This window comes from Hevea brasiliensis, chromosome 3 (genome assembly GCF_030052815.1).
Source record: "Hevea brasiliensis isolate MT/VB/25A 57/8 chromosome 3, ASM3005281v1, whole genome shotgun sequence".
NCBI classification, from domain to species: domain Eukaryota; kingdom Viridiplantae; phylum Streptophyta; class Magnoliopsida; order Malpighiales; family Euphorbiaceae; genus Hevea; species Hevea brasiliensis.
The window spans coordinates 84657883-84685547 of NC_079495.1; the positions used below are offsets into that span (position 1 = coordinate 84657883).

Here is a 27665-nt window from a genome sequence, read left to right on the forward strand (position 1 = left end):
ATTTTCAGGCGAGAGGCAAAGAAAATAGTCAGAAAAAGATCAAAAGCAGTCGCCATAGTCAGAATCATTACCAGAGAAGCTAGAATCAGAGAAATAGAGAGACTGAAGGAGAAGTGAAGTGTGAAGGGGCTTTCTCGCGAGTGCATATATATATAGGGCCTGAGCATTTATTGCATACAGAAATCGAAGCAAATGCATCGGTAACCAAAGAATTAATTATGTTAACCAAGGCAGGTCGAATGAAGAGGAAAATTCTAGAATGGGAGAGATCGGGAAGCAATGAGGGACCCGATATGAGAAAGATCGGAAAAGGGTTATAATAGAGAGATCGGAAGGAATAGAGATCGAAAAGCACGAAGGGGATAAAATGACTTCTAATAACTCTCTTCATAATCAGAGCCGAGTTAGTTAAAGCATTGCAGGCGTGATCAAATCTTCACCACACGCCTCATTTGCAAAATCGCCCACATTGCTGATAGACGCCAAAACAGTTATGGCAGTTATGTACATCTCAATCTCTACCGCTGATCATACCAGAGCTCTTGGATCAAAAACAGATGACAGGTTCGGCGCTTTTCATTTCCAGCCCTTGGATCCATCTTGTAAAGAAAGATCCTGAGCCGTTGGATTAAAAAGAGAAAGGACAGATATTCTGAAGAGGATCCCAGCCATCCATTTTGATTCTCTTTAATTCTCAGACATCAGATTATGTCATTTAGATCTAAACCTTCCATCTCCCCCAGGGAGATCCTGACCCTTCATTAAGAGCACCCATTCCCTATAAATACCTGTATGCAATACTATAAAAATGACGGACAAAAGAAGGTGGTAGTGATTATAGTGGAAAGGCTCTAAAATTTAATTCAGTCTTGCTACTTTGCCATTCTAAGCGTGCATAAAATCGAGAAACTTTAGAAACTAGTTTTCTTAAGTATCTCCATTGAAGGAGTTTTGGACCCTGAAATTCTTCATTTTTAGTCTGTTCATTACTCTGTGATACCATTTTTTGTTCAGTTTCGTCTTCATCACCCAAACATCAGCATATTATTCCCCAAGCTTGATCTCATTCCGACCCCGTTACCGTCGCTTCGGCTCAACTGCATTCTAACCTGGTTCTCGTTATTTCGAAGTAAGCATTAGTCCTTGGACCATCAGCTTTCAACTCTACAATATTTGTGGTCCCAGAGTTAGTTCAATAGCCTCAACCTCCCATAGGTAAGTATCTAGACTGTCACTTTACCAAATGCTCGTGTTTTATTTTATCTACTTTTATCCTCAAATTTTCCATTAAGTTTCAGTTGCACTAAAAATCCCAACGTAGATTATTCAGGCTGATAGTTATTTCTTGAGTTTACTTCTTCTATTCATTCGTAAACTTTATTTATTTCTTCTTAGTTTTCATTTCCTTCGAAAATAGGTGTTCTGGTTGTGGGCAAATTGTAGGTAACTTAAAAAAATATATTGGTAGAAGTATCTTAACGTGAAAGTTTTCGAACAAATAAAAATAACAAAAGGTTGAATAGTAGATCAGAAGGAAAAATTATGAGGTCGGGCTACTAAACGAGCCCAGGAGATAGCATAATAGAGCGGGAATCGAGATAAGATCGGATCCCATACTAGTAACCAAAAGAGATCAGATATTGCCAGCCAAAGAGTTCTGACAAGGCGATCGCATAGGATATCGGTGAAAAGTTCGGTCTTGTATCCACCCTCTAGTTATAAGGCATCAGTGGGTTAAGAAAAGCATTGTGCGGGTTTCTAGCGCCTTCAGGTGCCAGAATCCTTAGTCCAAGGTCCTTATGGTATGCGATCATAACAAACACTCTAAGAGATTAGGGGAGAGTTCTTACCTGATTCTCATTTAAAACAAAACATGGAGATCGGATGAGAGTTCTTATCCGAGATTCTCCACTAAAAAACTTCAAACCGAATACTTTAAGAGATTGGGGGAGAGTTCTTACCTGATTCTCAATTAAATAAAACATAGATATCAGAGGAGAGTTCTTATCTGAGATCCTTTATTTAAAACTTTAAACCGAATACTTTAAGAGATCAGAGGAGAGTTCTTACCTGATTCTTATTTAAATAAAACATGGAGATCGGAGGAGAGTTCTTATCCGAGATCCTTTATTTAAAACTTTAAACTGAATACTTTAAGAGATCGGGGGAGAGTTCTTACTTGATTCTAATTCAAAATTTAAATAAAACATGGAGATCAGAGGAGAGTTCTTATCTGAGATCCTTTACTTAAAACTTTAAACCAAATATTTTAAGAGATCGGGAGAGAGTTCTTCCCGATTTTCGCCAAAATCTTAATAAAGTACGTGGAGATCGGATGAGAGTTCTTATCCGAAATCTCCCACTTAAAACTCTAAAAACATACCTAGAGATCGGTAGAAACTTCTTATCTGAGCTCTCTTAACAAAATCCAAATTAAAATAGCACAACTCCAATACATAAGATAACTTTACTCGATATCTATTCACTAAAGGGCCATCTCGTGAACTCGTGCTCTTGGGTGACCCAAAATAAGTGAAATATCAAATATTCCTTTATGTCACACAAAGGATTAACATCATCACTATCCCAACCCTCTAATTATCTTTTTAACTTATGAAGAGCATAACACTAAATCTATTTACCCTCGTTGAGGGACGAGGTGGGGTGCCTAACACCTTCCCCACCCGTATGCGGATCCCGAACCTAGAATCTCTATTTTCGAAGTGGTTCCTTTTAATTTATTTTCACAAAATGGTTTTCTTTAATTTCTCTTAAAATTAGAGTGGCGACTCCTCATTCTTCCCACTTCGGTGAAGAGCTTCATCCAGGCGACCGCAAAATACCTTGCGACAAATGTCTAATGCATCCCTAAGTTAGCTTTGCAATTTCAATGAGTTTTGGATTCTGGACAGCTTAGTGCCTTGACCTTTGAACCTAATTTTTACCTAGTTCCAATCATAATTTAGTGAGGTGCTCTACATAAAATTTGTTCCTCCAGATCTCAGCTTTATTTTCCTTTTTGAATCACCTAATTTTGAGTTTTATAGTTCTAGTTATGATCAAATTACTAATTATTATTCACGTGCACCAACTCTGCGGATTCCATGTTTTCAGAATTTTACCCAATTTTGCATCTAACATCCAGGCCTCTTATGTTCATAATTTAATCTAGTCCTTAAAATAATATTGTAGGTATTTGTCTTAGGTTTCCAAATCATTTTGAATCACTCCAATTAGAGTTTTGTAGAGAAAGTTAAGACCTGTTAACCATGCTGCGGTCATAAGGCCATTTAGCTGAATTGTAGGAAATCCAGCTTATGCATTCCTTATTGCTCCAGCAATTTCTCTAAGTTGTCGTATGATTTAGGTTTTGGTTAAAACACATAAATTTTAGTTCTATGTGTTATAAAAATGTTAGCTTTGCAATCACTGCATTTTCAGTTTTGTAGCCCAAGTTATGGCAATTTTGCTATAACTAGTCGGATGGCCATTTTGCAGAATTTCTAGGTTGGTCCAAGCTTAGGCAGATTTATTGACCCAACTTTGCTTAGCAATTTGGTTGAGTTAAGTTCATAATTTGGCCTTAAGTTCTTCATATGAAATATTTTACTATATTTCAGATTTTCATCGGTTTAATAATCACCTAAATTGGAGTTTTCTAGAGTGAGTTATGACAATTTTAAGAATACTGTTCATATGATCATTCTGCCAGGTTTAGAATTTCCACCTTTGGATTCAAGGCTCATTTAGGGCAACTTATGGTCATTTTCTGAGCAGGGTATTTTCATAAAAATTCTATCCCTATGTCTTATGTTTCATTTCCAATTGGTTTCACACCAATTGGAGTTGTGTTGCTTAACTTATAAGTTGCCAAGCACACTGGACTCAAGTGTCCAGAATTTCAGCAAATTAACACACTACCAATCCATCAATTCATCTCAATAACCAACTTCAATTCACACTCAATGTACATCAATTGGTCAATATTTTGACATAAGAACATCAATTTCACAATATGGCACAAAATCCCCAATTTTCCTCAAACCCCAAACTCCTAATTTAACAATTCATGTTATTCCATAACATTTACTTCACCAATCATGTATACCTCATCAATTCAACATAAATTCTCAACTAAAGTATGCCAAATGACCATAATTAGGTATTATAAGGCTCAATTGCATAACATACTACAAAATCCCTAATTCTACATAACCCTAATCTTCTATTTTTTAATTCATGCAAATCCCATGCAATTTCCTTTCACTAATCTCACGTACTACCTTATTTAAGCTAGAATTCATGTTCAATTTAAATCTAACACATCAAAACCCTAATTTTCTCCAAGTTGGCTGAAAATCTCACCTCCCTATACATGCATGATTCTCATGCTTTCTCATGTAAATTTATCACAATCTAACTTGATTCAAAGTTTGTGTAGCTAATTAAGCATGAAAAGAAGCTTACCTCTTGTGGAAAGTTTCTAATCTTCTAATTTCTCCCAAATTTCTTGTTCTTCTTGCTTCTAATCTCTAAATCAAAGATTACTCTTATGTTTTCTTCTAATTTGATGGAAAACCTATGGAAGAAAAGTGGGGAATCAAGGGTTGAGAGAGGTTATTAATGGTGGAATGAAGAAAGAAGAGAGAGAGAGTGTGGGGAGAGTGGCCAGCCAAAGGAGAGAAAAGGAAGACAATTTATTTTCTTTTTAATTCATTTTTGTCTTCTTATAATAGGTAATTACCCCAAAAAAAAATAATTAAAACTATAATTTTTTAATTGTGTCATGGTGAGGTCATGCTTATGTCATAATGGAATTAAAATTTTAAGTTTTCATTTCTTTTATTTTCTTTACATATTTTTACTTGAATTTTTCCTCAAAATTTCCTCATAATTCAATACCTTATTTTCATTTAATTTAATTGACATTTTGATCAAAAATTAACTCTTGAAGTGAATTGACTAAAATGCCCCTCATCGGGTTATAATCCATCTTTTTCATAATCTCCGATGAGTCCTTAGGTTTTTTGTTCACTTAAATTTTTATTGTGTCTATCTCAATGAATTTTTTCTTTATTTTTAGTCCTCAAGGTGGCTTTGGATAGTGTTATTCACAGACCAAAAATGATACTATTTAGAGCTCGGAGGTTCAGGGTGTTACACCCATCACACTTGAAAGATAAGAATACTGAACTACTTCAAATCTACATTGGAAAAAGCTTAGTGATTTCAAGTGATACAAATATAACTTCCTCACCAAGATTATGCTTAGTGAAGACTTAAACCAACCTTGTTGGAAATAAAAATTTCTTTTATATATCTATGTGTGTGTGTGTGTGTGTGTAAAAGAGGCTTCCAAGCTAGGAAGAGGCACATTAGTGCAAAAATTTCCTTATTTTCGATAATTTCACTTTTATGACTAGGTTAAATAAGGATACCAAAAATCAAAATGGAAGTGCTAATATCAATATTCCCTTTTTTTTTGGAAAGTTAAAAGTTAGTACCATTTATTTCTGCACTTTTCCAATTCAAGAATTAAATAAAGTTTTGTAGCAAAACAGGGACTTATACTACCATGCTGTTAGCACTTTGGATGTAACACCCTCACTGTAACAATTATGTACATTCTACTGTTTTGGTGATCAGTGTCGGTCTGGACAGCTAAAACATCTGGAAAAATATTGAAACTAAAGTGGGGAACCATAATTAACTCAAATAATGAAAAGAAAAATATAGGAAAAATTTTAGAAATAAAATACAACGAAGTTAAATGAGCCGGTGCCCTAACGATGGGTAACCCAGTGGGAAGTTGCGGTCCTCGCAACTAGGAACCCTAAACCAGGGAAAAAATTCATGAAATAATTTTTGGGACTCTAGAGAGAAGTCATTGAGGTCTCTATGGCATTATAATGCCAAGAAAATGCTTAGAAAAATTTAATCAATCGGTGCACACAATTTTAGCTCGTTAAGCCAAACAGAGGGCATTTTGGTCATTTCGTCTTCAGAGATGATTTTTTGCCAAATTGTCCAGTTAAATAAATAATTTATATGACATAAAATGTGAATAAATATTGTTAAAAAATTTAATTGAAATTAAATAGACAAGAAAAGAATGAAAAATGAGAGAAATTGGACTTATGACATCATTATGATGTCATTATAATCCTCCCACCCAATCAAATGTTGACACATGGCACTAATTTATTTAAAAAGACTTAATGGGTAGAAAAAATAAAGAAAAAAATCAAAAGCTTCTTCAACCTTCTCCAAGCTGAACCACCTCTCTTCCATTATCCACCATTGTCAAGCTTGATTTCTTTGGTTTTTCACCCATTAAAGCCTAAGTTCCCAATACAAAATCTTGCTCTTTCATCTTAGTGAAGCTTTTGGGAGCAAAAAGAAGTAAAAAAAGGAAGAGTTCTTACAAGCTTGGGATTAGCTCCATTAGAGGTTAGTGACTAAAATTTGATCTTTCTCTTTCCATTCATGTTGGAAGAGTGAAAATGAGTGTAAATTTATAAAGAAACTTGATAAATATCATGTGTATGCCCATCCCAAATTTTCGGCAGCCTTGAACTTGGTTGAGTTTTGAAGATTTCTTAGAATTAAAATGATATTGTGGCTGCCTTTAACACCAATATATTGCTTAGGATAATGGAAGGTAAGTGAATGCATGATTGGAGATAGTAGGGTTAGGGTTGGGCATAAATTTGAGACCTTGATCATTTAATGGTGAAAGTAAGTTTCAATGGTCAATTAATGACCATTTGGTTATGTGTGAATAACAAATGAAGTGGTTTGTTTAGTGGGAAGTGAAGTCAGTGTTGCTGCCTTGGCTGACCTGTAGGACTGAACAGGAGTCCAGCAGGTTTGGGCAGCAATAACTGGAGTTGTAGAGGTTCAGTTGGTGCAAGGCTAATTGGATATGAAAACAGACACATAATGGCACAACTTTGGTGAAGAAACCATGCCCAGAAAATTAAACCAAGTTGACCTAAAGAGTGCTCTAATCTGGGTGACCTGCATTCTGCCTGGGCAAAATGACCAAGTGAATAGTATTTATTCATTTGGTCATAACTCAGTGTAAAAAGGTCTAATTGACCTGAAATTTTACCAGAAAATAGCTGAAACTTAGACCTACAACTTTCATGAAAAACCTAACCCAAATTTTGACCATAACATGTTCAAAAGGTGACCTGTAGTCACTGCACAAAACATTATAGATTTGGTCAGTCCAGAAAATCTAGAAAGTTGGTAATCCGGCCAGTCATGGTATTTAGGCCATAACTTGAGCTACAAAACTTCAAATTGAGTTATTCAAAAAAGGAAATGTAACTAGACACAATAAGGAACAACTTTCATGTTGACAACCTTGCCAAATTTGTAACACCCCTATTTGTATAGCCTGGTATATGTTACTGTTCCAGTGACCGGTGTCGGTCTGGACAATTAAGGGGATTAGAATCACACTTAAAATAACTAGATAAGTCATAAACACAAATAATTAGTAATTATCAATTAGTTAAGTATAAATAAGAAAAAAAGAACATAAGAAGTCAAACGAGCCGAGAGTCACAGCGATGGATGACCTTCTCGGGAAGGACTACGAAGTCGATTTAAACTCAAATTTCGGACTGTAAAATGTGACACTGTGGTCCTTAGGACTATTACGAACACATTGGAAAAGAGAAAATCATGAAAAAGAATTGTTAAGCTAGTCAAATAATTAGGTCAGGGAGCCGAAAGAAATATTGAATTATTTGCAAACCGGGTTGAACCGGCGAGGGGCAATTTGGTCAATTGACCCCGAGAGCTGACTCCTTACCTAACTGTGAAATAAAATCAGAGAAAAGAAAATTTCAGAATCAGGAATTAAATTAAAGAACTAATAGAAAAATAAATAAATAAAAAAAAAGAAAAAAAAAAGAAAAAGTAAAAAGTGATGACATCATGCATGACCTCATGCATGATGCAATAAATATTATAATTAAAATTTAATTAATTTAATTTATGGTCTTCCTAACTGATAAATTCATAAAAGAAAAAAAAAAGACTACATCTTCTTCAAAAACGTGAACCATCTCTCTCTCACCTCTCCCTCACCAAAACTCCATGGAAGCTCATTTTGAGCTTGATCAAACCTTAAATCCCACCATAGAAAGTTAAATTTCCATCATTAAATCTTGATTTCAAGCTTTGATAGAAAACTTGATAATAAAAAGAAGAAGAAAGGAAGAGGTTTTGAAGAGGTGAAAATTCAAAGTAAGGTTAGTAAGCAAACTTCCATTTCTTAGTTTAATTTCTATGTTTTTGGTTCAAGTAGCTTAGATTTTAACTTAAAATTAAAAGAAAATAATTGTTGGAGGACAAGAGGAAAATTTGGCCAGCTAGGGTTTTGATGTGTATGTGCATGAATTTGATTGAATTCAAAGTGTAGGTAAGTGGGTATGAGTATGGAAGTGATGTTGGGATGCATTGTAGTAGTTAAATGAAACATATTGGTGAATTAGGGTTTGGCACCTAGGGTTTAGAAGACAAAAATGTGAGAATGTGTTAAATGGTGTGTTGGACTTGGCTTGAGGTGAGAAATGGTCATTTTTGACCAATTGGAGTATGTTAGAAGTATTGGAACCAAATGCAAATTTGGATTGCTTAGGGTTATGCTGTAGGCAGCAGGACCAAGGTCCCTTTGAGGGACCAAAACTGAAAATTTACAAGTCCAATTGGTGTGAGGCCAATTGATAATGAAAATAGACACAAAATGGAACATTTTTCATTTAGGAATCCTACCAAAAAATGACCAAAACCTAGTGAACAAATTTGACCAAATCCGGATTAGGCAATCTGACCTGTATAAAAATGACCAAATGAACAGTGTTTGTTCATTTGGCCATAACTTGGGTTAGGCAGGTCTAAATGACCTGAAATTTTACCAGTGGAAAGTTGAGATATAGACCTAAAACTTTTATGAAGAATACAAACCAAAATTATTCCCTTAACCAAGCTATTTAGCCATCCAAAATTGGTGACCTAAAACTGCCAGAACCAGTTTGGTGCCCAAAAATATGGGTTAAGTCTAATCTGGCAGCCATGATTCAAATGGCTATAACTTGAGCTACAAAACTCCAAATAGAGTGATTCAAAAAGGAGAATAAATTTAAGACAATAGGGAACATTTTATATGCAGAAAGTTTTGCCAAATTCTAACATAAAAATGATCAATGGAACAGTGCAACTTAAGACACTAAAACTGAAAATTTGCAAATTTGCCTAAAAGACTTAGAATTTGAGAAAACAACCAAAACCAACAAATTTAGTAACCAAAATGTGGTATGTGGGTGAAGTTGGAATTCCCATACCTATTAAGCCTTGGAAAGTCAACAAATTGACTTGAATAGTATAGTGAATAGTAACCCCGAAACACAAATTTTGAATAACGTCAAATTTAGCATATATAAGCTAGATAAAAGTGAATTTGAATCTATTTTGGATTTATGATAAGTTATGATACTAAAACACTGTAAAACTGTGTACTTCAGTGGAAAAGAATACCGGGAAAGAACCCGAGACATCGAGTCAAAGCCAAGAGGCGACTCGTATAAGGTTTGTGCACAACTAACTATTTTGTTACTTTTCACTTCTAAATTGATTTGAACAAGTTTATTTTATGATTTATAATTTTTTTGTGTTGAGGATTTTAATTTGTTGAATGAAATTGTATAAATTAAATGTAAATTTTCTTATGCATTTAAGGATTTATTGCATGATTTTGAGGATTGTAAATTTTAAGTTTGATGTGTTTCCAACCTTTAGCATGAATTTATGATGATTAAATATGTTGATGATTTGTAAACACTTTGTAAATAGAAATTGTTTTGAATATGATTTGAAACCACAGTCGACATGGCAAAATATGTTGTGAATTCTCATTAGCTTGTCTAGTGAGATATCTCCTCCACTAGATGGGGCAAGTTCCTTCCTCTCTGGCTTACCAGTTGGGGAAGAGTTTGAATGAGTACTCATATATACTAGCTAGTCTTTGTTCCTCCCTTTTAGCCTTGGTTATTGGGAGAGTGTGAAATGTCGTGGTGTACAACACGACATCTATTTGAATTTTGGGTCATGGGTTCAACTGTGTGAATTGTTGGCAACGCCCTTTAAATTATGCATAGTTTGATAAATTGTGGTTAAAATAAATAATTTATCAGTGATTCAAAATATTTTCGTATTATTTCGAGATTTAAAAGAAATATAGATAAATAGTTAATATTTGATCAAAATGTTATTCAAATGAATAATTTGCGTGAATGAAAATATTGATTTCTGAATATTGTGAATTTTGAAGAATTTAGAAATTTTAAATTTTTATTTGTTATGAATTGTCAAGCATAACTTGTATTAAGATTTAAATTATTAGTTTGTGCACCACTGAGTTCACCACTCAGCGATAGCTTTGTATGCTATCGCAGGTGAAAGAAAATATAAAGCAACTGAGCAAGATTACTGAAACGCATAGTGAAACTATCTTCGGGTATATCATAGGTATACCCTTATACTTTAGATTTTGATGTAATTCTGTAATTATATGTATAAAATTTACTTTGAGCAGTTATACTAACTCTTTTGTAATATATTTTTGGATTGTAATTAAATACAAATTATTATAAGGTTATCTTGAGATTTTATGTATTTATAAAGTTTTGCACTACTAAATTTTTAATACTCCCATGAATGTAAATATTCATTTTGTTATCTTAATGAGATATTTCAATGTTTGATTTAATTTAAACTGCGCATTGAGTTGCTTGTGTTGAATTGTGAAATGAGATTGAATAATGGAGTTGTGATTGAGAAAAATATTGGGAGTGTCTTTATTTTCAGGTTTTGAAGAACTGTTTTCTTAAAATACAGACGGACTCTGCTGAAATTTTTATAAAAATTACAGAGATTTTAAATATCTAAAAATTTGATTTATGTTTGAACTTTAAATAAAGGTTTTTAATATCTGAAAAAAATTTTACCCACCAATTTAAAAATAAACGAAAATTGCATTAAAATCCCTTGTAGTATATTTAATGGGTTACCGGTAGGCGAAGTACGGTAATTCATTAGGTGTACTACGGGAGCATGTTACATTTTACGAGGAGTAGGGTGTGATAAAATTTCCACTGCAAAAATGACTAATGGAACATTAAATACAAGGCTTAAAATCTGAAAATTTTGAACAACTAACATTAAGCTTAGAAATGGTATTGGCAACCAATACCAACAATTTTAGAATGCAAAATGTGGTATGTTGAGAGTATTAAAACTAATGTACCTATTGTCTATGCAAAAGTCAACATTTTTGTTGACTAATGAAATGAATAGTAACACCTAAACTTGAATTTCAAGAATTGTACAATTTAAGAGTGTAACATGCCCTAGTACACCTAGCAAGATTGGTTTAGATAGGTTGGCATGCCAATAGGGTTATGTTAGCAGTACTGCATATGGCTTCATGCTATTCTGTGTTTTATGGCCTCCCATGCCATTCTGTGATATAATAGCCTTTGGCTATGTTGGTTGAGTTGTTATACTTGGGTTTTATCCCTAATAATTATTACAGCTTATTAGTTGTTATGTTGCACATCGGGAGACACAATGTGACCGATGGTGTGATGGTCCGAGGCACTTGGTACCCAGTGTCAGTTTACCCGTTTATCCAGTCTAGTCGACTAGTAAAGGTTACTCGGGTAATGAAAACAAATTTTACAAAAATTTTAATCGAATAATACTGTAATAAATGCTAGAAATTAAGTCTACCTAAAATGTAAACATACATTCTACATGTTTATGTTATTTTAGTTATTTTATTTTATATTGTCACCACTAAGCATAATTGTTTAGCGCGTCGCTTTTGCCACACACAGGTACTAGAGACATAGCTGGGGAGTCCAGCAGACCTCAGACCGGGTGAACTTTCAGATCTGCACACAGAGTCCAGAGTCACCTCACATTTGCAGTGCATTGGTAGGACATTAGGCTCCTTTTGGTCTTTTGTATTTTGTAAACTTTTGTATTGTATATTATAAACTCATGTAATTATGCTTTTGATGTAATTATTTATGAACCATGTTCAGTAATAAATTTGAGTATTTTTTATTGAATTGAGTATGATATGAAATGAATTGAATCTTGAGAAATTGTTGAAAATATGTTGGTGGTTGATTGAGATTGAAATTATGATTATATTGGAAGTGTTTTTAACAGATTCAGAAGAACTGTTTTTCCAATTTATAGTCGACACTCTGCCGAATTTTCTATAAAATTTGCGAAAAATTCAGATTAATCAAAATTATAAATAAATGAATTAAAAAGGGTAAATTGTAATGAAAATATGAATTAGTGCTCCGGCACACTGTGTGGCATATCTTGCTCGACTACACTGCAGACGGGTAAGGGTGTCACATATAGTGGTATCAGAGTATCGGTTTAGGCATTTTTGGGCCTAGATAGAGTGCATACCATTGCATTGCATTTGTAAGTGTTGAGGTGACACTGATGCAGATCTATTTGTTTTGTTATTTTGATCAGGATATGGATCATGCTTCTCAAAGAGCAGTTGATGAAGAGGTAGAGAGTCGTGCTCCACCAAGGGCTAAATCTAGGGGCATGGGAGAATCTGCTCCACCAGCAGCTGAGGCACCTGCCCAACCTCAGTTTTCATTATTTCAGCAAATGATGGGGGCAATTCCACCACCATAACCACAGCCACAACCTCCACCAGCACCACAGAAGTCCCATTTAGAGAAACTGCGAAAATATGGGGCTATGAATTTCTTTGGAAAGAAGGAGGATGACCCTATGATAGCGGAAAACTGGTTGGATAGAACAATCAGAGTGTTGAAACAGCTTTATTGCACACCCGAGCAAAATCTGGAGGGTGTTGTGTCCCTACTTCAAGATGATGCATACCAGTGGTGGGACACAGTAACCAGTGAGGTGCAACCGGATCAAATCACCTAGGATTTCTTCCTTACAGAGTTCAGGAAGAAGTATGTCAGTAAAGTGTATTTAGAAGAGAGAAGAAGAGAATTTATCAGTCTGAGACAGAGGCAACTATCAGTGGTAGAGTATAAGCGAGAATTTGTTAGACTGAGCCGGTACGGTAGGGAGATAGTCCCTACAGAGGCAGAGAGGTACAGAAGGTTCGAAGAAGGGCTCAATGACAATATCAAAGTCATGATAATAGCATTGGAGATCACGGATTTTGCCAAATTAGTAGATGCTGCATCGAAAGTATAAAGAGTCTGAATAAATGAGCAAAATAAAAGGGAAAGACAGCAGAAGAGGGGTCCAGGTCAGTCTAGTTCATTTTCTGCTCCCAGTAAGAAGAGTAAGGGTCCTCCTGCTCTGGGTTCAGGACAACTACAAGGTCAGGGTCAGTCCCAGGGGCCCAGACCATAGTTTACACCTAGGAGAGGCCAGTCCACACCATCAGTGGGCACCTCTCCATGGACAGTGTTCAAGGGAACAGCCCTAGCATCTTCTGCCTGTCCGTACTGCCAGAAGTGGCATAAGGGGGACTGTTGGCGAGTGACTAGTGCATGCTTACGGTGTGAATCTACAGAACATCAAATCAAAAATTGCCCGAAGAGGACTACTACAGTTGCCCCAACACAAGCTGATAGGCCTGCTGCCCCTGCACCTCAAAGGGGTAGGAAGCCCGGTAAATCTGAGGTAGCTGGTCCATCACTGAGGCCTGCATCTGAGTCAGCTGAAAGGCCAAATGCCAGAGTACCTGCCAGAGCCTATTCCGTCAGAGCTCAGGAGGAGCAAGATGCCCCGGACGTCATCACGGGTACATTCTCCCTCTACAACACATCTGTGCATGCATTGGTGGATCCAGGATCCACTCATTCATACATCTGCATCAAACTACCCGTAGAGAGGGGAGTTTCAGTAGAGGAGAATAATCAAGATATTCTGGTCACAAATCCACTAGGCCACAGTGTGGTAGTGAATAAGGTGTATAAAGATTGCCCGTTGAGGATTCAGGGGTATGAATTCTCGGCAGACCTAATTGAATTGCCCTTCCACAAGTTTGATGTGATTTTGGGAATGGACTGGTTGTCACATCATCAGGCAATAGTTGACTGCAAATTGAAGAGAATTTCTCTAAAAACTTCTGAGGGTAATGAGATTAATGTTATGGGTGAAAGGATAGATTTCCTGTCCAATGTTATCTCAGCCACAGTTGCAAGAAGATTGATGAGAAAAGGCTATGAAGTTTACCTAGCACACGTGGTTGATACTAGGCAGGCTAAGCCAAATCTGTGTGATATACCCACAGTAAGAGACTTCCCAGATGTATTTCCTGAGGAATTGCCTGGTTTACCACCAGAAAGGGAAGTGGAATTTGCTATTGAAGTAATGCCGGGTACAGCACCAATTTCTATTACCCCTTATAGGATGGCACCCACTGAATTGAGAGAGTTGAAAATTCAGTTACAAGAGTTGCTTGATAAGGGGTTCATACGCCCCAGTGTGTCACCATGGGGAGCTCCAATGCTGTTTATGAAGAAGAAGGAAGGAACTTTGAGATTGTGTATTGATTACCGGCAGTTGAACAAAGTAACTGTGAAGAATAAATATCCGTTGCCCAGAATTAACTATCTGTTTGATCAGTTAAAGGAAGCCGGTGTATTTTCAAAAATTGATCTCAGATCAGGGTATCATCAGTTAAGGCTAAAGGATGCAGATGTGTCAAAAACTGCATTCAGAACCCGGTATAGGCATTATGAATTCCTAGTGATGCCATTTGGGTTAACAAATGCACCAGCAGCATTTATGGACCTTATGAACTGTATCTTCCATCCATATTTAGATCGGTTTATAGTGGTTTTTATTAATGATATTCTGGTGTATTCCAAGACCAGGGAAGAACATGATGAACATTTGAGGATTGTTTTGCAAACCCTGCGAGAAAAGAAACTGTATGCTAAGCTGTCCAAGTGTGACTTCTGGATGAGTGAAATCTCTTTCCTTGGACACATAGTATCAGCAGAGAGGATTAGGGTGGATCCCAAAAAGATAGAAGCAGTGATGGAATGGAAGCCTCCCAGAAATACAACTGAGGTCAGAAGTTTCTTGGGGCTAGCTGGGTATTACAGAAGATTTGTGAAGGGATTTTCTCTTATAGCTGCTCCAATGACCAAGTTGTTACACAAGAATGTGAAATTTGGCTGGAACGACAAGTGCCAAGCTAGTTTTGAGAGGCTAAAGGCTATGTTGACAGAAGCACCAGTGTTAACATAGCTAGTGTCGGGAAAAGACTTTGTGGTCTACAGTGATGCCTCGCATAATGGGTTAGGGTGTGCATTAATTGTCACACCCTACCCCTCTGTAAGGCATAACATGATCCCGTAGTATACCTAATGAATTACCAACTTCGTCTACTGATAACCCATTAAATACACTACAAGGGATTTTAAACCTTTTCTTACTTCTTTTTATAGTGGTGAGCACTCTTTACAAGTGTTAAAAAATTTTTTAACTGAAGTGGAACAGTTAACACATTTGAAGGATTAATAATTTCTGTAAAAATTTTGGCAAAGTGCCATCTGTATTTTGAATAAAACAATTCTTCAAAAACTTATAAAAGGCACTTCCTATATTTTGTTCAATCCCCAAACTCCAATATTTAATCAACACAATATGTTTCTCAATATTTGCCAACTCAAATCCACAATAATTTTTTTAGTGTTTTCAAAAGCTAAGATAAAAGAAATATATCACAAATTTTACAAGCCAAAATAATTAACAATTTATTTTACAACTTCAATGTACAATTTTAATTTACAACTGCTGAAAACCAAGAACACTATATACATGCAATGAACATACATTACAATACAAAATGCAAAATATGGTATACTCAATATACCCGATAAACTCTCAATGAAGCACTAGCAGCCTAGTCTGCTGTCCTGTCAGTCTGTCTACCTACGACAGCAATGAAAAGCTATCACTGAGCCAATGTCTCAATGGTGCACAACATTAATAAAATACAACTTTAAATCATAATTCATGAGTCATATAAATAGTAGATACTTAAAACCATAGTTAAATTCAAAGACAGTGAATGTCATAAAGAATTTAAACTCCATTTCACAATATCACAATAAATATCAATAAATCACACACAGCTTAATCATGTTCTAAAGTCCAATTCATCCCAAGAGCCGATGGCTAATGAGGAATAATATAGCTAGCTAGCAATAATATGAGTACTCATTCTATTCGTCCTCAACAGGCACACACCTCAACACTTTAGCCAGGGAGGGAATTCAAAGTCAATTCATCCCACTAGACAAGCTAGCGAGGAATTCAATCAATATACATGATAGCTGTGGTTTCAAACCATTTACAAAGTTTTTCAAGCAATAAGTATCCATCAAATATCATTAAGACAATTTTTCACAATTTAAACAATAATAGACAATTTTTCATAATTTATTTCAATTGAAAATTTAAAAGAAGTAACTGTTGTGCACAAACCTCTGATAACTGTCTCTTAGCCCTGACTCAGTGTTTCTTTCCCCTTTCCTGAGTCTTTGTTAACTAAAACACACAATTTGAAGTGTTTCAGTACTCATTTATACTGTCTCTAATAATAAGGTTCAATAATTAATTTATTGAATTCTATTATTTTGCTTAGTCAACATAAAATGTTGACCCTCGATGCACTCTAGGTGAATTAGGTTTAATGTTACCAATATGTCATATTTTATAGCCTTTTAGTGTTGGTACATGTTACCCAATTCATTTTCAAGTATATTGCATTTTATTGCAATTTGCCGGATTTTGGTATGCTAATTTGACCTAACCGGATGACCTAGTTCCCTCGATTTTTGAGTTTTGGTCAAAACTACAAACTTGTAGGTCTATGTCTTATTGCACGCAGGGCAAAATTTCAGGTCATTCTGAGTTGTGTAGACCAAGTTATGGTCAATTTACCAATGCTGGACAGAATGCACCAAAATGGTAACTTTAGGTCATTTTTACATCACTTTTGGTTCGGCCAGTTTTTGGACCTGAACTTATGCAAGCTATTTGACTTGCTTATGATCATTTCTAGGTGTTGGTGTCTTCTTAAGAATTGTAGATATATGTCTCAACTATTCATGGTAAAAATTTCAGGTCAATTGGACCTGTTTTGAGTGATTTATGGCTAAAAAAACTAACTACTGCCCAAATGGTCAATTTTCAGGCTTTCAAAGCACTAATCCGGATTTGGTCATTTTTCAAATCACCTGCTAGGTAGAATTTTGGTAACCTTCCTCCATGAAAGTTGGCACATTTTATGCCTAGTTTCACCTCCAATTGGTCTCATACCAATTGGAGCCACACACTTAAGGTTCTAAGCCAAAACATACACTGCCCTATTGCACATTGTTCATCCTTTACCAATTACACATCCTATGCTTACCAAGTTCACTCTTCCATGCCAATTCTGGTTTGTACCATAACATTAACACATTTAGCAACACATTTTTGGTCATTTTGGCAGCTTGTAACTACTCTCAACATACACACTATAATACAAAATTTTTCCAAGTCCAATTACAACAATTAACCACATGACATACCTCATTTACATATCCAAATTCAAACCACTATACACATATCCAAATTCAAACAATTATTCATATACACATGCTGCAATCAATGACAACATAATTTAACAATATTTCATAAACTCAAACACTTCAATCTTCTTCATGAGGCTACCACAAGTTTACACATACCCATCAATTTCTATTTTCACTTTTCAAGCTTCCAAATCAAACCTTACACATGGAATTCAACTACAATACAATCAAACATTTAAATCATCATTCTAACCACTATTTACATGCAAGAATAAGCTGTTCATATTGAAGTTCCATGGCTGCCAAAATGTACATCTCCATTAATTCATCAAACTTCAAAAATTCTTCCATAAATCAATTACCCACAACCTTGGTTACAATTTTAATGAAACAAGAATTGAAAACACTCACTTACCTAAACTTGAGCTTGACAAAACCTTGAAATTTTCTCTCTTTTTTGTTGCCTATATGTTTCCCAAGATGTGTAGGCAAAATTTAGTGAAGGAAAAAGCAAGGATCATGACTTGAAGATGGAAGAGTAGAGCTTGCATGCAATTCGGCCATGGAGGTTTGAGAGCATTTCAATTTCGGCTGGTTTTGCAAAGTGAGGAAGATGAAGGCATATTCTATCCATATGTTGATTAAATGTCCACTTAAGTGGAGTTAGTGGAGCACTAATAGGATTAAAAGTATTTTTTTATGTTAAACTTTCCAATTTTCTACATTTTCCTCCTATCTTTTGCTATTTAGATTATGTACCACTATTTTAATTTTTCATGACATTTTCCAAGTGTAATATCATTTATTTTTAATGGAAATTTAGGTCAAAAGACAACTCGGGGTGTCAAATGACCACAATGTTGCATTCCCAATTTTTGTTTTATCATTTTCTCGATTTCTCATTTTTTTTTGTACTAATCAATTAATTTTTCTTTGATATTTCTAATGATATTTATACTTCAATAAGTCTTTAATTATGTCTAAAAAATATTTTCTAGGGCTCCCGTGGCCACACCACAACTTCCTCACCCATCGCTATGGTTCTCTAACTTGGTTACATTTTATTGCTATTATTTTTTCCTTGTTTTTCTTGTATTTTCTTTTCTTGTATTTCATTATTTTATGTCTCCTCACCCATATCTAAGTGTAGTTCTAAGCATCCTAGCTGTCTGGACAACACTGGTCACCAAAATAGTAGAACGCACTACCAAACATAAGGGTGTTACATTAATGCAAGAGGGAAAAGTGGTAGCCTATGCTTCCAAGCAGTTAAGGCCACATGAACAGAACTATCCTACTCATGACCTAGAGTTAGCAGCAATTATCTTCGCACTGAAGATATGGAGGCATTATTTATATGGTGAAAAATGCTATATATATCACAAAAGTCCAAATACTTGCCAACCAAGCTCAATCTTGCGATGGATTGAGTTCCTGAAGGACTATGATTGTGTGATAGATTACCATCCTGGGAAGGCAAATGTAGTTGCTAATGCTCTAAGCAGAAAATCCATCACAGCTTTAAGATCACTAAATGCCCATCTGTCCTTAGCTCAATATGGAGTTATTTTGGCAAACTATACAAGATATGACAAATTGATGGCTATTGTGGGTAAAATTCCAGAGGGGAAGGAAATTGATTATGAAGTGAAAGTGGATAGGTGTCTGTACTACAGAGGAAGAGTGTGTGTACCAAATGATGGGGAATTGAAGACTAGTATTCTGAAAGAAGCACACACTAGTGTTTATGCTATGCACCCAAGAAGCACAAAAATGTATAATGATTTGAAGCTTCATTATTGGTGGCACGCATGAAGAAGGATATAGCTATGTGACTAAGTGTTTGATATATTAGCAAGTTAAAGCATCAAGTTCCATCGAGATTGCTTAATGGAAATTCACTATAGATTTTGTTAGTGGTCTACCTCTCACCCGTAAGAAGCATGATGCAAAGATGGGTGATAGTGATAGATTTGACGGTCAGATTTTTTTTTTTTTAGTAGTCTATTTTATTTCACTGAGAAAGCTAGTAGATAATATACCAATGAGATAGATTTAGATCAGACCATCAAATCTCATTTCATCATATCTGATCGATCGAGAGGTTTATTTCGAAAAAGAAAAAAGAAGCAAGAAGCAGCCAGCTACCCTTAACTATTTTTTTCATTTTTTTTTCATCCCTCGGTGATGAACAAATAAAAAAAAAAAAAAAAAAAAAAAAAAAAAAAAACTAATTGAATTTCAATTAATAAATTGAAAAATGTGAATTAGTCAATGAGTTTGAGGAGTTGGGATAGATAACTCTCATTTGCACTTTGCATATATAAACATAACTAAAGCTAGCATTCAAATGGCCCCCGTATGAAGAAGCACTGAGGGAGGAAGTATAGAACCCCCTGTTGGACCCAATTGGGCTAAAAGTTGGTGAGTTGACCTATGAGTGAACAGATCGAGAAGAAGAGATAATTAAAGCAAATTTGAAGGTTGCCTCAGCTCATCGTGAATTTAATCAATCCATAATTTTAGGGCATTTTAGATGATTTTTGGCCAACTTGTCCAGTTAAATAAATAATTTATATGACATAACATGTTTATAAATATGGTTAAAAAATTTAATTGAAATTAAATAGACAAGAAAAAGATAGAAAATGAGAGAAATTAAACTTATGACATCATTATGATGTCATTATAATCCTCCCACCCAATCAAATGTTGACACATGGCACTAATTTATTTAAAAAGACTTAATGGGCAGAAAAAGTAAAGAAAAAAATTAAAAGCTTCTTCAACCTAAGCTTGATTTCTTTGGTTTTTCACCCATTAAAGCCTAGTTCCCAACACAAAAATCTTGCTCTTTCATCTTATGAAGCTTTGGAGCAAAAAAAAAAAAAAAAAGGAAGAGTTAGCTTGGGATTAGCTCCATTAGAGGTTAGTGACTAAAATTTGATCTTTCTCTTTCCATTCATGTTGGAGGAGTGAAAATGAGTGTAAATTTATAAAGAAACTTGATAAATATCATGTGTATGCCCAAAACTTGGTTGAGTGTTGAAGATTTCTTAGAATTAAAATGATTGTGTGTGCCTTTTTAACCAATATATTATTGCCTATAATGGAGAAGGTAAGTGAATGCATGGATTGGAGATAGGAGGGTTAGGGTTGGGCATGAATTTGAGACCTTGATCATGTAATGGTAAGTTTTAATGGTCAATCAATGACCATTTGTAACCCAAATTTTGATCATAACATGTTCAAAAGGTGACCTGCGATAGATTTGTGCAAAAGTCAACATTTTTGATGACTAATGAAATGAATAGTAATACCTAAACTTGAATTTCAAGAATTATACAATTTAAGAGTTTAACATGCTCTAGTACACCTAGCAAGATTGGTTTGGATAGGTTGGCATGCCAATTGGAGACACAATGTGACCGATGGTGTGATCTAAGCCAGTTTACCCGTTTATCCAGTCCAGTCGACTAGTAAAGGTTACTCGGGCAATGAAAACAAATCTTACAAAAATTTTAATTGAATAATACTGTAATAAATGCCAGAAATTAAGTCTACCTAAAATGTAAACATACATTCTACATGTTTATGTTATTTTAGTTATTTTATTTTATATTGTCACCACTAAGCAGAATTGTTTAGCGCGTCGCTTTTGCCACGTGCAGGTACTGGAGACATAGCTGGGGAGTCCAGCAGACCTCAGACCGGGTGAACTTTTAGATCTGCACACAGAATCCAGAGTCACCTCACATTTGCAGTGCATTGGTAGGACATTAGGCTACTTTTGGTCTTTTTTATTTTGTAAACTTTTGTAATGTATATTATAAATTCATGCAATTATGCTTTTGATTTAATTATTTATGAACCATGTTCAGTAATAAATTTGAGTATTTCTTATTGAATTGAGTATTATATGACATGAATTGAATCTTGAGAAATTGTTGAAAATATGTTGGTAGTTGATTGAGATTGAAATTATGATTATATTGGAAGTGTTTTTAACAGATTCAGAATGACTGTTTTTCCAATTTACAGCCGGCACTCTACCGAATTTTCTATAAAATTTGCGAAAAATTTAGATTAATCAAAATTATAAATAAATGAATTAAAAGGGTAAATTGTAATGAAAATATGAATTAGTACTCCGGCACACTGTGTGGCATATCTTGCTCGGCTACACTGTAGACGAGTAAGGGGTGTCACATTGGATATTAAAATGACTAAAGACATGGTGTTGATGTGGCCAGCTGACATCAATGCTACGTCTTGGCATGCTATTGTCAACACAATGTCTAACATGGTATATTGACATCAACGCCATGTTAGCACCGAATAAGGAAATCCTTAAATTGCAAAGGGCTGAAAGTACAAGTCCCTAAATTATAAATAAAACAAAGTCATAGCCCTGAATGTAAAAAGCACCAAAGTAAATGGAAAAATTATGAAAGAGATGGATAAGGAATTAATTAAAAAAAAAAGTTAGGAAAGAGAGGGCGGCATGGTGGGGGATAGAGAGAGAAAAAAAGGGAGGGAGAAAAAGAGATAGGGAGAAAGGCATGAGAGAGGCAATCTATATCTTTCTCTCTCTCCATATCTTTATCACATTGTCTCCCTCTCATTCCTCTCTCTCCCTTTCTCTCTCTCTCTCTCTCTCTCTCTAAAAATCACTTTGTCTTTCTCTCTCTTCCTCTCTCTCCTAATTATTTATCTCTCAATTAACTGAAGTGAAAGAGGGAGGAGGAGAGTTGGGTAAAAATTAAAAGATAGAGAGAGAGTTTGAGAGAGAGGTAAACAGGAAGAGAGAGAGAGGGAGAGAGAAGAGTGGGAGAGATATGGAGAAAGAGAGACAGAGACAGAGAGACATGGTGGCTCTTCCTTATCTCTTTCCCTATATCCCTATATCTCTTTCTCCCTTTCTATCTCATTGTGTGTGTCTCATTCCATATCTCTCTCTCTCTCTCTCTCTCTCTCTCTCTCTCTCTCTCCCCTGCGACACCCTCTCTTTTCAAAATTTTTAATTTCACTCCCTCTCCCTTCCTTCCTCTCTTTCATAATTCTTTTTTTATGTACTTTTGGAATTTTTATGTTTTTAGCATTTAGAGTGAGAACTTTGTTTTATTTATAATTCAAGGACTTATAATTTCAACCTTGCACAATTTAGGAATTTGCTTATATGGTGCTGACATGGCACATGACTTGATAACGTGGTGTTGACGTCAGCATGCCGCATTAGACATTGTACTAATATCAGCATACCACATCAACGCAGTTAATGATCTTATGCACTTTTCCCTTGATTTGTCACAAAACTGTTCAATCCTTGAATTCAAAAAGCGAGAAAGTATAGGGTACTAAATTATACTTATAGGGTACTAAATTGTACTTTACCCTTTTTTCATTTAGATCACTATTTTTTTTTTAATCTTTTTAACCTACTTTTATTTTATTTGGTATAATTGATTCTTATTTTTGTTTAAATTTAAGATGTTAGGGCTTAAAACTCATTGATTTTAACCTATTATTGACATTAAAATTTCCCTTTATCTAGTTTTATAAAAGGAATTTAAATAAGATATTTCATTGCGTGAACTCTTTGAGAAAGATTTCTGGGTTTCCATATAGGTATGGAGAAGAGGATATCACCTTTTATTCAAATATAAAAGAATAGGAAGGCAAGATAAATACACTATAATTGAGCCTTTTATTTTGGAATATAATATTGGCCTTAGCTGGATGTTACCATAATCTATTAATCAAACTTATTCGAAAATTTAAAATTAAATAATAGTATATTTTTATTTTTATTTTTTTACTAAATATAAAATTATATTAATTATTTTTTTCGATAAATAGAACACAGTAATTATTAAAAATATATATTTATTAATACTTGAAATAAAAATAATAATTAATTAAAAATTTAATAAAAAATATTAAATTATATTATTACTATAATAAAATAATAGATATTATGGGCAACACACAAGTAAAACAATTAATTTATTATTTAATTGACTACAATAGCCATGAATGAAAGAAAGGGTTTTTTTTTTTTAAAGCGAAAAAGAAAAGAGTTTTATTTTAAAAAAGAAAAAAAAAGAGTTTTTTTTTTCCATATGAGATTTATCAAATTTATTGACTGAAATCTTCACTATATGAATTTAATTTTAATTCTTTATGTATATCTTATAATAACCCGATTTTCCTTTCTTCACAATAAATCAACAAATATAATCTCTTGGAATATCTATAACGATTGAGAAAAAAAGTTCAAAAAAATCCCATTTAAATAAAAAATAAGATTAGAAGAATTAATTATAGAAAATAATATATACAGATCACTATTTCTTTAAAAAGAAATTTTTTTTACCTACTTTTTATTTTTTTTAAGTAAAATTACTTCCGTTTGGAATTTGAACCTGAATTGTGGCAGCCCTGAATGATGAATCCAGTATTGATTTTAACTAGAAAAAAAAAAATTAAATAAGTCTATATATTTTCAGTCAATATCAAATAGATTTAAAATAAATTTTGTGTTGAATAAGTCATGTATTTTTTGAATTAATACCTAATAAGTTTATACATACTAAAATATTATTTTTATGATTTTTAAATAATAAAAGATTAAAAATAATATTTTTAATATTAAAAAATTTTCGCTTACCATATTTTTTAATTTTTTTACTTTTATTTTATTAAAATCAATAAATAATTTTTAGTATTTAAAATTAAAAAATAATATTTTATTATTAAAAAATATATTTTATTAGGCATGCACTCATTTGGTCTGGATTTATTTTGGCCCAAAATTTAATTTTGATCCACTGATAGAGAGGCTTATTTGTTTTTTTTTTTTTTTTTCATTTTTAATCTACTTCTATTAACATTAAAATTTCTCTCTATGTTATATGAAAGGAATTTAGACAGGATTGCATTGCATGTCCTCTCTGATAGACTTTCTATATATATATATATATATATATATATATATATATATATACATATATGTATATCCAGAGAAGAAGAGATCACCTCTTATCCAGAAAGAAAAAATTTGGAAGGTAAGATTTTTGCTTGACTGAATCTCACTAGCAAATATTGTGTGTAATCTTTTTCTTTAAACAAATTATATCAGGAAATGGTCAAGTTTTCGGTTGTTTGGAATATATTCTGTTGTTAATATTCATCGTTAATGTAAAGAACTGTTACTTGTAACCAGAAATTTTTCATGGTTACGTTTCTGTAGGTTCTACATGTGGATTCTGTGTTCTCCCAAAGAAGACAATCGTCAGGTTTAACAAAAGAAAGATGGTTGAAGCAGGTGTTGCAAGTGCAGATCAAGTTGAATTTACAGAATGCTGGAAGGTAACATGGAAGACTCCTTATATTATGAGGCTTGCACTTTCAGCTGGCCTTGGAGGTCTCCTGTTTGGATATGACACAGGTAAAGTAATCGTTGAAAATATTCATCAGAAATATAAGTTCAAGATTTAATATGAAAAATTCATTATTTCAATGGGGTGCATGTAGGAGTTATTTCTGGTGCCTTGCTTTACATTAAAGATGACTTTGACGGGGTTGAAAAGAGCACAATCCTTCAGGTGAAATCTATTATATTCTAGACTTGAATAATAACCTTTGATTGTGTATTGATTTTGTTTGCAATTCCTTGGGTTCCAGGAAGTCATTGTGAGTATGTGTGTGGGAGGAGCTATTATTGGAGCTGCTATTGGCGGATATTTAAGCGACAGGTTTGGCCGGAAAAAAACAATTTTGGCTTCTGATATTGTGTTCATCATAGGTGCAATTATCATGGCTGTGGCTCCAGCTCCTTGGGTTATTGTTGTTGGGAGAGTTCTTGTTGGTTTGGGAGTTGGAATGACATCCATGAATTCACCTCTTTACATATCAGAAACTTCGCCGGCGAAAATTCGAGGTGCTCTTGTCAGCATAAACGGTTTCCTACTCACATTTGGGCAATTTTTGTCCTACCTCATCAATCTGGCCTTTACCAAGGTAATGTACTCATGAGAATTTTGTATCCTTTCAACTTTAGGAGTTTAATTTGTCACAAAAACATGTTTTTCAGGCACCAGGAACTTGGCGTTGGATGCTTGGAGTATGTGCGCTTCCAGCTCTTCTTCAGTTTATGTTGATGCTTTGGCTTCCCGAGTCGCCTAGATGGCTCTACAGAGAGGTTCTAATTATACCCTTTAACAGATTAGTCTATCTACAAGCTCTTGTGTGTTTATTAGGCCAACTTTATCCTAACTTTGTTTCAACCTTTTTCCTGTTAATCAGAACAAGGTTGAAGAGGCCATGGCTATCCTAGAAAAAATATATCCCGCTGAAGAAGTTGAAACGGAGCTAAATGCTTTAAAGGAATCTGTTGAAGTTGAAAAGGAAATGGAGGCATCTACTGGCAAAGACACGATATCCAAATTAAAGGGTGCTCTTAACGACCCTGTAGTTCGCAGGGGACTCTATGCAGGCATTACAGTTCAAGTTGCTCAGCAATTTGCAGGCATCAATACTGTTATGTACTATGCACCAACTATAGTTCAGTTCGCCGGCTTCGCTTCAAAATCAGTAGCCTTAGCCCTTTCTCTGGTTACTACAGGCCTTAATGCTTTTGGTTCCATCCTTAGCATGCTTTGTGTGGATAGATTTGGGAGGAGAAGGATGATGATTATTTCCATGATTGGCATTATTTCCTTCCTTGTTGCATTAGCTATTGTCTTTCAACAAGCTTCAACCCATGCTCCCACTCTTAGTCCAGTAGACTCCCAAAGCTTCGGTCGGAACTCTACTTGTCAAAGTTACTTGTCAAAGGTAGAAAATACAAAATGGACCTGCATGGATTGCTTGAAAGCAAAATGCGCCTTCTGTGCTAATAGAGCAAACGAAGTAAGTTCTTTAAATTTGCCTGTAACATGGCTCAATAGCAATGCCAAATATGATAGTTGATTTTGACTAATTTATTGTGTTTTTCTGTGATTAGTTGCATCCTGGAGCTTGCTTGGCTAACAGTAAGGATATAAGAAGTGAATGCAGTGCACAACATCGTGTGTGGTTTAAGGAGGGTTGTCCAAACAAAATTGGATTTCTTGCAGTTATACTTCTTGGCTTATATATCATTTCCTATTCACCTGGAATGGGAACTTCACCATGGATCGTGAACTCCGAGATATATCCATTGAGATTCAGAGGCACTGGGGGTGGCATAGCTGCAGTTTCTAATTGGATTGCAAATCTTATTATCAGTTTGACATTTTTATCAATGACTGAAGCTTTCACAGTCGCTGGGGCTTTTCTGTTTTTCGCTGGAGTTTCCTTCCTTGGACTCATAGCTATTTACTTCCTAGTACCTGAAACCAAAGGCCTGCCAATTGAGGAGGTTGAGAAGAAGCTACAGGTTGGCTTCAGGCCATCAATATTCATGAGAAAAAAATCAAAGGCTGAAGAATTCGCCTAGGCTTCAAATCAGTATTTGATTCAAATACTCCTCTTGTTCTAGCGTGCATATTACTTGTGGATTGCACTGCTGTAGTGTCAAGTGTGTTCAACTATCTGGTACTGTTGATTTATCAGCACCACTGAATAGTATTGGGTCCATATTGAACTTGATGAGATAATTGCATAATTTGAATAATCATGCAATGCAGTGATAAAAGTGAACCGTTTTGGAACAAGAATCGGCTCAAATGTTAATATTCTCTTGGGCATTCTCTGGCAAAGTATCCTGTACATCCACAAGTAAATTATTAACCATATCATTCATGGCCAAATATATACAAAGTCTTAGCTAAATCTGTATGTATACACCCAAATAATTTATAGATATCACATTATGTAAAATCGTGGATCTATCTTTAATAGTGAATCCTTTCTAAAATTATGGTAGGACAAACTGAAAATTATAATTTATTAAATTTCTATTGGTTGGATGTACAAATGCAACGCTTGGAGTGCATATAATAATTTTTCATAGAGCATAACTTCATTTTCATCATTTTCCTATTT

The 27665-nt window shown here is 34.5% G+C and overlaps 1 protein-coding gene across 1 annotated transcript; it reads left to right on the forward strand.

Moving 5' to 3' along the window:
• The first annotated feature begins 24875 nt into the window (after positions 1 to 24875).
• On the forward strand, positions 24876 to 27336 carry LOC110631742 (inositol transporter 4-like). Its single transcript, XM_021779690.2, has 6 exons — positions 24876 to 25086; positions 25173 to 25243; positions 25323 to 25658; positions 25732 to 25839; positions 25944 to 26549; positions 26644 to 27336. Exons 1-6 carry the CDS (start codon positions 24951 to 24953, stop codon positions 27115 to 27117), a joined length of 1731 nt encoding a protein of 576 aa, XP_021635382.2. The 5' UTR covers positions 24876 to 24950; the 3' UTR covers positions 27118 to 27336.
• The last annotated feature ends 329 nt before the right edge of the window (positions 27337 to 27665 follow it).

Bases quoted from the DNA above. Each gene is read 5' to 3' on its own strand.
- LOC110631742 (XM_021779690.2), top strand. From the start codon at position 24,951: ATGGTTGAAGCAGGTGTTGCAAGTGCAGATCAAGTTGAATTTACAGAA. The intron at 25,087-25,172 runs GTAAAGTAATCG...GGGTGCATGTAG, and splicing joins CCTGTTTGGATATGACACAG to GAGTTATTTCTGGTGCCTTG. The intron at 25,840-25,943 runs GTTCTAATTATA...CCTGTTAATCAG, and splicing joins CTAGATGGCTCTACAGAGAG to AACAAGGTTGAAGAGGCCAT.